This window comes from Octopus bimaculoides, chromosome 26 (assembly GCF_046866305.1).
Source record: "Octopus bimaculoides isolate indiv1 chromosome 26, ASM4686630v1, whole genome shotgun sequence".
Classification (NCBI taxonomy): Eukaryota; Metazoa; Mollusca; class Cephalopoda; order Octopoda; family Octopodidae; genus Octopus; species Octopus bimaculoides.
Window position 1 is genome coordinate 24,848,887 of NC_142953.1, and position 12,506 is coordinate 24,861,392.

Consider the following 12,506-nt stretch of genomic DNA (forward strand, 5'->3'; position numbering starts at 1 on the left):
TCCAAATCTGATTATATGTGTGTTGATAATCTTACCATAGTGTGAGCTCCTTGGGAAGTGTCTACCTATCACTTCTCTAAACTTAGCTATCAGATTACTCTTGATATTTCTCCCAAATGGGATTATGAGCCAGATTTTATTATCCTTATTATTATCCTCATGGTTATTAATATTGTTTTTAAAGAATTTTAAGTTACCTATGTTGTTTTTATGAGGGTACTTTGATTTATTTAGTTTATTTACTTTGTGTTTATTCCTATTATTATTATTATTATTATTATTATTATTATTATTATTATTGTTGTTGTTGTTGTCAGTTGTTTCAATTCCTTTGCTACCATTTTCAATATAGGAGACCCTTTCTTTATATCCTGCCTTATTTAGTGCTGCATTATAGAAATTAGCTTCATTATTAAATACCCTATTGTTAGCAGATAGTTTGGAGAGTCTTAAAGATATATTTTTTACTAGATTTTCTATTATAGCCCTAGGATGGTTACTTGATTTACTTATATACTGTAGGTTAGTTAGGGGTTTGTGGTATGGTCTATATGTTTTATTCTTCATATCTAATGTTACATCTAGGAAATTTGCTACTGAGACATCATCTTCATAAACTATACCCATCCCCATTCTGCTGAAAAATCTGGCCAGCCTACCCTTAATTCTCTGTAGTTCCTGGTTCGAGCAATTCCTGACATATAACAGGCAGTCGTCTCTATACAAACCCCCCCTAACCCTAGGGAATTGATCATTTAATTCATAGAGGATAAATGATCCCACCATATCAGCTATTTGAGCTGAGTCGGAACTTCCCATGGCAACATCAAATGCTCCAGGGGTATCTTTCCTTACCCATATCTTATCTTTAAAGCTAATAAACGATTTCCTTGCTGCTGTTATAACTTTAAATTCTTCTTTAGTGAGGCCTGCTTTTTTATGGAAGAACCACATTGCCTTGTTTAGTACTATTGGGTTAATTGATCTATAAAAGTTAGCTATATCAAATTGGATAAATTTAGTTTCTTCTTTATGTTCAATTGATCTAAACCAATTAATTACTTGGTCTGTATTAGACCATAATTCTAACTTTAACTTAGTGGTTATTGTGGGTAGATAGTTATTTATAATTTGTATGTATGTGTGTATATATGTATGGGTATATATATGTGTGTATATGTATGTATATATATATATATATATATATGTGTATATATATATATGTATGTGTGTGTGCATGTGTATGTATGCATATGTATACGGGTAATATAGTATAGTAAAGAGAAATAAACAAAATAATTAATCTAGTGGAAATCCACAGGAGACCAATAAAAATAGAAAATTAAGGAGTTATCTCCCCTATAATAACAAACACGAAAGCTAACGATGTCCTAAAGACCTAATAATAGTTATGTATGTGTTTTTTCGTGTTTTGTTCGAAAGGTAACCACTCCTGAAGAAGTGCCAAACGTCTAAATCCAATGGACCAGTCACTGGATAAGTTTGGCACAGAAATGTTAACATAGAGTGGTGAATAAATCGATATATCGAATTTGAAGTCTCTGTCTCTTTTGAATATGAAAATTTAAAAGTTTAAAAATCTTATGATATATATATATATATATATATATATATATATATATATATACAGAGAGAGAGAGAGAGAGAGAGAGAGAGAGAGAGACACACACAGGGTGTCCCAAAAGTCACTGATGGGTTTCAATTTTTAATAACTTCCTTTACTTTAGAAATAAATGCATGAAATTTTGATAAAATCTGAAAAGAGAAGGAAAAGGTTACATAATTAATTTCCATAATGTCCTTTATATTGTATCAAAATGTCATGCGTTTATTTCTAAAGTTAACAATTGAAACCCATCATCGACTTTTGAGACACCCTGTATACCAGTAGCATGTGGTGGTCACTATATTGGGTGTGCTTCTACACCCAATGCCCACCAAATTTCAACCAGGGGTACAACAAAAAGTTCTCCATTAAGACTTATGTTTAAATTAATGAATAAGGTTAATATTTATAATGAATTTCCTCAGCAGAATATCATTATTATTATTAAAAAGGTGATAAGCTGGCAGAACCGTTAGCAAGTTGGGTGAAATACTTAACAGTATTTAATCTGTCTTCATGTTCTGAGTTCAAATTCCACCAAGGTCAACTTTGCCTTTCATCCTTTTGGGGGTCGATAAATTAAGTACCAGTTGAATACTGGGGATTGATGTAATCGACTCGTCCCCTCCCTCAAAAATATCCTACCGTTGAGTCAAAATTTGAAACCATTTATTATTATTATTATTAAGTGAGACCTAAATCCAAGGCCTCTGCCTGGGGTGTAGCCAGCCCACTTATGCGTACCTTCCTTCATTGGACACTAAACTCTGCTTTCAAAGACCCGTTGAGGCAAGTGAAATCGAAATCAAACTAAACTCGACAACTGGCACCCATGCCAACATCGTCTGCTTCATTGGACACGAAACTCTGCTTGCGAAGACCTGTTGGGGCAAGCGAAAGCGAAATCGTGATGGCACCATCGCCTTCCTGGCATGTGTAAAGACATTCGAGCGAGATCGTTGCCAGTGCCGCTGGACTGGCTCCTGTGCAGGTTGCACGTAAAATACACCATTTTGAGCGTGGCTGTTGCCAGTACCGCCTGACTGGCATTCGTGCCGGTGGCACGTAAAAACACCCACTACACTCTCGGAGTGGTTAGCGTTAGGAAGGGCATCCAGCTGTAGAAACTCTGCCAGATCAGATTGGAGCCTGGTGTAGCCATCTGGTTTCACTAGTCCTCAGTCAAATCGTCCAACCCATGCTAGCATGGAAAGCGGGCGTTAAATGATGATGATGATTATTATTACATTATTACTTTTATTTTCCTATATAGGTTGCTGTGGAAGCTCGTAGCATCATCAATCTGTGTTACCCTGAGGCTGCCTCAGAATTCTTCAAGGCAATTCTTGATGCTTCCAACAAACTGGGCACTGAGAAACAGAAAGCGCTGTTGATGGTTTCCTATGGACAATCTCTTCAGAACACAAGTAAAAAAAGACTTTCCGTATTTTTGAAATTTGATTTCTTTCTTCTGTCGATTTGCATGTTATGAAATTTTGTTTTAACTTTTCTGTTAACATCATGTCAGCATGGAAAATGGACACTAAATGATGATGATGGTGAGGATTTTTGTTGAAATAACCTGCTTGCGTTCATTTCAATTAATTTTGAAAATAATGAAGAATTTAGTTAAACAACAAGGTTGGTACTTTAATTACAATGGACGGACAGATAGGTGCCCTCATCTTATCACAACATTTCAGCTAATGTACTCTCCAGCCTTCATCAGGTGTTCTGGTGGAATTTCGAACCCAACCCTTTATTTGACCAATGGGGTGCACTATTCTCATTCTTAAGGTATGTTGCTGATGTTATTTTTCAAGTCCCTGACTGGGATTGAACTTAGAATCTGAGGGTTAGTAGTCCGTGCTCTTATCCACTATGCTACATTCCCATTCAATCCCAGCCAGGGACTTCAAAAATAATATTAATAGGAAAAAATAACATCAACAACGTACCTTAGGAATGGGAACAGTGTACCCCATAAGTCAAATAAAGGGTTGGGTTGAAATTCCACCAGAACACCTGATGAAGACCAGAGAGTACATCAACCGAAACGTTGTGATAATAACAAACAAGACCAGGACACCTATCTGTCCATTGTAAATAAGGTACACAATTCATCGTCTCAAAAATATAGAATAACAAAGTTGATGTTTGGAACATAAATTGACATGAAATTTTGATGGAAGGTTTCAATTTAGATCACTTTAACCCTTTTGTTACCATATTTCTGTCAAAGTACACTGGCTTTTTTTCAGTTTCCTTCAACTCACAAGGCTTTGGTTGGCCCAGAGCTGTAGTTGAAGGAACTTACTCCATGTGCCACCCAGTCAGATTCAGCCCACTACCATATGAAGCTTTAAACCATACTTTGTCTCTCTCTGTTACTCTTTTACACGTGATTGTGGCCATGCTGGAGCACCATCTTTAGTCGAAGAAATCAACCCCAGGACTTATTCTTTGTAAGCCTAGTACCTATTCTATCGGTCTTTTTTGCCGAACCACTAAATTTCGGGGACATAAGCACACGGACATCAGTTGTCAAGCGACAGTAGGGGGACAGACACAGATACAAAGACACACACACATAAATATACATACATACATACATACATATATACACACACACACACGACAGGCTTCTTTCAATTTCCATCTACCAAATCCACTCACAAGGCTTTGGTCAGCTCGAGGCTATAGTAGAAGACACTTGCCCAAGGTGTCACACGGTGAGACTGAACCTGGAACCAAGTGGTTGGGAAGCAAGCTTCTTACCACACAGCCAGGGAGCTGGCAGAATTGGGGCATCAAACAAAAATACTTAATGTTCTTTACATCCTGACTACATCTCTTTTTGTCCAGGTGAAGTTTAGTCTTTTATCCTTATAAAACTGATACAATACGGGCCAAATTCAATATAATAATAAGCCTACAGATCATAGACTCCTTAGAAAACAGATTCCTATCTGCCAATAAGAGCAGGAACATACACAAGTTTAGCGAAGTCACCGATGAAATCTGTATTGTTACAAGTCAACATGAGGGGAAAATGGAGTTAGCGACATTGAAAGAAGAAGTGAGAGAAAGGCGGGGAAAAAAAATTAGGGCAAAATCGGCAAAAAGAGGCCGATAGAATAAGTACTAGGCTTCCAAAGAATAAGTCCTGGGGTCGATTTGCTCGACTAAAAGCGGTGCTCCAGCATGGCCGCAGTCAAATGACTGAAACAAGTAAAAGAGAGTTAGGGTTACTCCGAAGTATCACGAATCCTTACAGATATGGAAGTCGTTCCTTCAATCCGTCTCTTTGGCCCAGTAGTTAGGTTGCTGGGAGTCGCAATCATAAATAAGGCCGTGGGTTCAATTGTTGAATTGGAGAATGCATCATGTCCTTGGCCAAAGTATTTCGGTTCATGTTGCTCCAGTCTACTTAGCTGAAAATGAGCACCAGTCGACATCTGATACACTTCTCTCTCTCTCTCTTCTCTCCTTCACTCACTCCCTCTTCTCTCTCATTCACTCTCAGTCTCCCTTTCCCCCCCTCTCTCCTCCAGCTGTCACATCATAGATGTTCTGCTGGGTCAGTGGGTGGAAAGGAGACTCTAGGGAATGTCAGAGATTACATACCATCATCCCTATACAGTGTGGTTTCTGTAATCTCAAGTGGGAACAATCTCATTAGCTCACAGATTTCCACTCAACAACACTTCCCATGATAACCTCCCAAATTGCCGACCAAACCTGCTCTACTCTTTTTAATCCTAGAATCTTTTTGCTGTTGTCATCATTGTCACCATCATCATCATCATTTAATATCAGTTTTCCGGATGTTAAATGATGATGATGATGGAATGAATGGGTTGGACAGTTTGACAGGAGCTGACCAGCTGAAGGGCTGTCGAGGTGCCAATTGTCTGTTTTGACATAGTTTCTATGGCTGGATGCCCTTCCTAATGCCAACCACTCTACAGAGTGTGCTGGGTGCATTTACACAGCACCAGCATGGGTGCATTTTATGTGGCACCTGCATCTGTAAAGGACAAGCTTGTATGTATGGATGACAGTAATTTCACTTAGTTTGACGCATCTTCTCAAGTACAGGGAATCACCACAGCTCCTGGTCCCCTTGTCATTTCCTCAGACCCATCGTCTGAAGATCTTTCCTCACCATTTCATCCCACACCTTCCTGGGTCTACCCCTTCCACAGATTCCCTCCACAATTAGAGCTCGGCACTTCTTCATGCAGCTGCCCTCATCCATATGTATGGATTAACTGATTCCTTTGTTTATTCCATCTGCTATTGCCTTCCTAATTATGCTTGAGATTTATTTTACATTTCTGTAAGATTTACTTATCTATATATATATATATATATATAGGCGTTTTGACAAATTTGCTTTTGTGGTCTTTAAGTGTGATGTAAGTGATTGTTTTAGCAAGACAGTTTGGTTTGTTTTGGATTTTTATATCTTTTATTATTGATTGCTTATGTATTGATAGCCTGATGCATTTTGCTGAGTTTTTATTTCTTAACTTATTGATGTTTTTGTGCAATAAGTTATCATTAATGTCTTCACTTAAGTTGTGCAAGTTCCTTTCGTACCAATTACGAATATGTTTTCTAAAGACTTTTATGATCTTTAAACCCATGATAAGCTTATTCTGGAAACTTTCCATTCAATTTCTAAATTGAACATTCTTCCATTAACTCTTGTGTTGCTATATCTCTGTTGAATTAGCCTGCCTTTATGTGGAGGCATGTGACTCAGTGGTTAGTGTGTCAGACTTCTGATTGTAAGATTGTGGTTTCAGTTGATGGACCAAGCAATGTGTTATGTTCTTGTGCAGGACACTTCATTTCACATAGCTCCTCCAGTCCACTCAACTGAAAAAAATGGGGATTCCTGCAATGGACTGGCATCTTGTCCAGAGTGGGGGGAACACCCCTACAGACACTGGAAAACCAGTTTTATGAGTTTATATGAATCAGAAAGAGTGATTTTATCTTTTTCTTTTTTCTTTTCTTTTTTTTTGCACTGTGTTTGTTCATTTCTCACCGAGGCGATGACTTCTGACCGAGACCTTTGGAAATATGCTGTGCGTGAGAAGACCCGGCAAGCCAAGTGAGACTTAAATCCAAAGCCTCTGCTAGGGGTGTAGCCAGCCAACTTATGCATACCTTTCCTTCATTGGACACTAAACTCCGCTTGCGAAGACCTGTTGAGGCAAGTGAAGTCGAAATCGAACTTAATTCAACAACTGGCACCCATGCCAACGTCGTCTCCTTCATTGGAAACGAGACTCGGCTTGTGAAGACCTGTTGGGGCAAGCGAAAGTGAACTCATAATGGCACCTGTGCCCAGCGTCGCCTTCCTGGCACTTGTGCTGGTGGCACGTGTAAAGACATTCGAGCGAGATCATTGCCAGTGCTGCTGGACTGACTCCTGTGCAGGTTGCACGTAGAATACACCATTTTGAGCGTGGCCGTTGCCAGTACCATGTGACTGGCCCTCATGCCGGTGGCACGTAAAAGCACCCACTACACTCTCGGAGTGGTTGGCATTAGGAAGGGCATCCAGCTGTAGAAACTCTGCCAAATCAGATTGGAGCCTGGTGGAGCCATCTGGTTCACCAGTCCTCAGTCAAATCATCTGACCCATGCTAGCATGGGAAGCGGACGTTAAACGATGATGATATGATGAATAATTTAATAAAATAACTTTGTTGTTATTAAGCTGGTGTTTGGAATATAAATCAACCTGAAATTTTGATGTAAGGTTTTGATTCAGATCATTTTGAAACTTTGAAATTGTAACATAGAATTAGGGATTAAATTCCACCCAGGCTTAACCCTTTAGCATTCAAATTACTCTGTCTAATGTAATCCTTATTTATTCAAAATGTGTTAAATTCCTCATGTATTATCTCAGCTTTGAGATTTCAAGATGTCATCATTGATTATTTTTAGAATGGCATTATAGGATAGGTTTGAGGGGCTAGATATGGCCAGTTTGAACATAAGACAGGTAGAATATTTTGGCTGGATATGATTGGTTTAAATGCTAAAAGTTTAAATTAAGGAGCTCTTTTTGAAAGGTCTCTAGGTGTCCAGGCAATTCCAGAATTTAAAATTCAGTTGCATCGTGCATGTCTTGTTTGGTTCTCCTATTACATTTACCACTTAAAAATGTCTCCCATCTTGTATATTTAATCAGACATTCTTTCTTTTTTTTTTTTTAAATTAGTGTCTGTAATTGAAGATTCTGTGCAGAGATTGGATGATATATTCGTTTCTACTCCAGGCACAAGGCCCTATTTTCTAATTCAAAATCCTTTAACAAAACACTTCATTATAAACCAACTAGAGGAGTCTCTATGTAGTTGCTTGATCTGCTAGAAATAGCAGACATCTCTCCCTTTCTCTTCTTTTACCCTTCTGTTTTATAAAATAAAACACCTTTTGTGGTCCTATATACACTCTATTGAAAATTTTTATGTTGGTCATGGCTGGAACTCCCTTTGATCACAGGTCTTGCTTGATGGCCTAGGGCTAAGTAACAATCATCATCATCATTGTTTAACATTCATCTTCCATGCATGTATGGGTAGGACAGTTGACAGAGGCCAACCAGGTAGAAAATCTACCTTAGGCTACTGAGTCTGTTTTGGCGGGGATTTTACGGCTGGATGCCCTTCCTGACACCTACCACTCCGCAGAGTAGACTCAGTACTTGTTATGTGGCACTAGCAGAGGCGAGGTTAGTTTTAGCATGATACTTACAGCTGAATGCCCTTCCAAATGCCAACCACTTCACAGTGTGGACTGGATGCTGTTAACGGTGAAAGGCAAATTTTAGGATTGGGCTTCCTTCTATGACACAGATCTCGTTAACTCTTTGCCTAAGTCCCAAATTACTTTAGGAACTGAAAACGAAAATAGGAATGTGCAATCGTATATGAGGTATGGGGCACCAGGAGACACAAAACAGGCAAGCAGTTAAGGAACTTGTGTCTATGTATGAGCCAAAAGGGAACCTTTGTATGCTAGAAATACCAACCAGATCTCTCTCCCATCTTAATCCTTTGCCTGTCCAACACATTTTCTTAAATTTGTCCTAAACATCCCTGTTTGTTTCCAGACTTTTAATTTCCTCTTCTTTCATATGTTCTGAGGAATAAAAAGATTTCCTTTCGTAAGCCCAAAGTTACTCTGGTGATTGAAAGACAATTGGGAATGTGTATTCTATATAATGTACGAACACCAGGGAAATGTTTCCTGTGTATCATCAAATGAGATACTACACAGGACAGGCAGAAAGAAAGTTAAGCCACTTATATATCAAATATATTTGATTCTGATGGAGATATTTATTGTAAGAAAATTTTTTTTTTTTTACTTTTGCAGGTAGTTTGGCTGTGAAAGAAGCACAATGGCATTTCAAAAGCGCTTTGAGAATTCTTCAGAATTATGGCTGTGATTATCAATGTTTGCTGATATACAACTATATGAGTCTTAACTACTACAGGCAGGGCAAACTGGAGAAAGGAATAAGGTATTATTATAGTGAAGTGGTCTGTTGGAATTTATGACATACATGGGTCATTGTGGGTGTTTTTATGACTGACACAGGTTGGTGTTTATGATGCACGAGTCATTATGGATGCCTTTATGACTGACATAGATCATAGTTGGTGTTTATGATATACATTGATCATTGTGGATGTTTTTATGACTGACACTTTATTTTCATGTTGCTCCAGTTCGCTCAGCTGTAGAAATGAGTTGTGACGTCACTGGTGCCAAGTTGTATTGGCCCCTTTGCCTTTCCCTTGGATAACATCAATGACATGAAGAGGGGAGGCTGGACGACTGCTGGTATTCCATAAACAACTTTTGCCTGGACTTGTGGCTCAGAGGGGAATTTCCTAGGTGCAGTCCCATGGTCATTCATGACCAAAGGGGTCTTTACACATGTGTGTATGCATCCTTGTCTCAACATGATGCTGCAGTTGTAAATGAGTGTCACCTTCATACAAGCAGTGTCGTTTGTTTCCTGTCTTCCATGATGTTGTGTTTATGATGCACATGGGTTGTTGTAGATGTTTTTATGACTTACACAGATCATTGTTGATGTTTATGACATACATGGGTCATTGTGGATGCTTCTATGACTTAACACAGATCATTGTTGGTGTTTATGATGCACATGGGTCATTGTGGATGTTTATGACATACACAGACTACTGTTAGTGTTTATGACATACTTGGGCTATTGTGGGTGTTTTTATGACACACACACACACAGAGAGGTCGGTGTTAATTAGGTAAATATAAAAATGTGGATTTAATTGTTTCCAGGTAAATATCTTTGTTTCTTGTCATTTCATTACAAGATTAAAGCATTAATTAACATTGTTGCGAAAGACACAGAAGCACAATTGTTAGATTTTCGTACCATGTAAAAAAAAACACCCATGCTGTTGTCACATGACAAAAAAAAAATCATACTGATACTACATGTAAAATGCCCAGTACACTTTGTAGAGTAGTTGGGATAGGAAGAGCATCCAACTGCAGAAGCCATGCCAAAGCAGACAATTGGAGCCTGATGCAGCTCTCTGGCTCGCTAGCTCCTATCAAATCATCCAATCCATGCCAGCATGGAAAACTGACGTTAAATGATGATGATGATGATGAAATACATTAGTTGATGTTCATTTAATTATTTTATCTTTTTACTCTTCATTAAGGGCTGCAGAGAAAGCTCTAGAAACAACTGTCTTTGATCAAGATAGAGCCGACGTTGAGCACGCTAAGATCTATTCTTATGTGCACCTTACACACAACCTTATCTTTACTGGTGAGTCTTAATTGCTTTTTTCATGTTTTATCAGTTGATTAATTATGTTAATTACCTTGAGTTTTGTTTACTTGTTGAATTGTAAAGGCATAATACCAGTACATTGGTGGTGGATGGCGGGGGTGACAGCAATGGTGCTGGTGGTGGGGGGTGCATTATAATTATATATTATTAACCCTTTAATTGCAAAATTAAGTTTCGTGGTTACTCCAGTAATGATATTAAATATCTACTAAAAAAAATAGAATTGGTATTTTCTGCAAATCACATTGCTTCAATAAACTTGACATGTTTCAATAGAAAATTGTTCCAAACATGACCTTCTTCAATGAAATTTTGAGTGGATATATCTGGATTTCTGCAGTTATGGTGTTAAATATCTACTGAAAAAATATTTTCTGCAAGTCATATTGCTTTAATAAACTTGACAGGTCTCGACAGAAAATAGCTTCAAACATGATGTTCCTCGACAAAAAAATAGATTGACATATAAAACTACTTTCTGTAGTTAAGGGTAATGAAATTTCTGGTGGATATATCTGATTTCTGCAGTTTTGGTGTTAAATATCTACTGAAAAAATGTTTTCTGAAAGTCCTATTGTTTTTCTAAACTTTACATGGTCTCAACAGAAAATAGCTTCAAACATGATGTTCCTCAGCAAAAAAATAGATTGACATATAAAACTACTTTCTATAGTTAAGGGTAATGAAATTTCGGGTGGATAGATCTGATTTCTGCTATAAAAATGTTAACTGTTTAACTGCAAAGTTAAGTTTCATGGTTATTTCAGTAATTATGCTAGCTATCTACCAAAAAAAAAAAAAAATAGAATTGGCATTTTCTGCAAATCACATTACTTTAATAAACTTCATGTATTTCAACAAACAGAAAAATATTGGGTTGGTGCATAATTATTGCAGCTTTTTTTTCAACAAAGACAATAACAATATTTAACAAAAACATCTTTAAATGACAGTTTGACCGTCTGCCAAGCAAATGGGAAGCAGTAATTGATGTATTAGGTTGTCAAGAAAGTTCTTAATTTTGGTTTTAAATGATGTATTTTCAAATTAATTTTCGTTAAATTACTTTGACTTTATATATCATTTTAAAGCCCGTTTTTCACTCTATCTAATCGTGTTACTCTTTTTCTTTTTGAAGAATTAAGCCATTTTTTCCAGAATGTTGAATACATGGACAAAAAACAAATTCGCACAATTTTCTTATTCCAGTTCAAGCTAAGCCGAAAAGCTGCTGAAACAGCTCACAATATCAACGATGCGTTTGGCCCTGGAACCACTTATGAATGTACAACACAATGGTGGTTCAAGAAATTTCGTAGTGGTGACGAGAGCCTTGAAGATGATAAGTGTAGTGGTCGGCCATCGGATGTTGACAACGATCAACTAAGAGCCCTAGTCAAAGCCAATCCACGCACAACTGTCCAAGAGCTTGCTTCTGAATTAGACGTAACGTATACAACAATTTCCCACCACTTGAAAGAGATTGGAAAAACAAAAGTACTTCAGAAATGGGTGCTGCACGAATTGAAAGACAACCAAAAAAAAACACCGTTTTGAAGTGTCATCTTCCCTTCTTTTACGCAACAAGAACGATTGTGACTTATGATGAAAAATGGATTCTTTACGGCAACTGGCGACACTCAGCTCAGTGGTTGGACATCAACAAAGCTCCACAGAACTTCCCGAAACCAAAGTTGCACCAAAAGAAAGTCATGGTGACTGTTTGGTGGTCTGCGGCCGGTCTCATCCATCACAGCTTTTTGGATCCAGGCGAAACCATTATGGTGGAGTACTGTCAGCAAATGGATGAAATGCATAAGAAACTCCGACAACAACAGCCAGCCCTGGTCAATAGAAAAGGACCAATTCTTCTCCACGACAACGCTCGGCCATACGTTGCACAACTGACCCTGCAGAAGTTGAACGAATTGGGCTATGAAACTCTGCCTCATCCGCCATACACACCAGACCTCTCACCTACTGACTACCACT

The 12,506-nt window shown here is 38.0% G+C and overlaps 1 protein-coding gene across 2 annotated transcripts in view; it reads left to right on the forward strand.

Annotated features, from left to right (window-relative positions):
- LOC106874516 (uncharacterized) overlaps positions 1-12,506 on the forward strand; it is a 39,549-nt gene that overhangs the window by 8,673 nt on the left and 18,370 nt on the right. For both annotated transcript variants that reach the window (XM_089342910.1, XM_089342911.1), the window contains exons 2-4: positions 2,901-3,054; positions 9,035-9,182; positions 10,381-10,490. In XM_089342910.1, the coding sequence (XP_089199036.1) occupies positions 2,901-3,054; positions 9,035-9,182; positions 10,381-10,490 (412 nt within the window). The remainder of the gene's footprint in view (positions 1-2,900; positions 3,055-9,034; positions 9,183-10,380; positions 10,491-12,506) is intronic.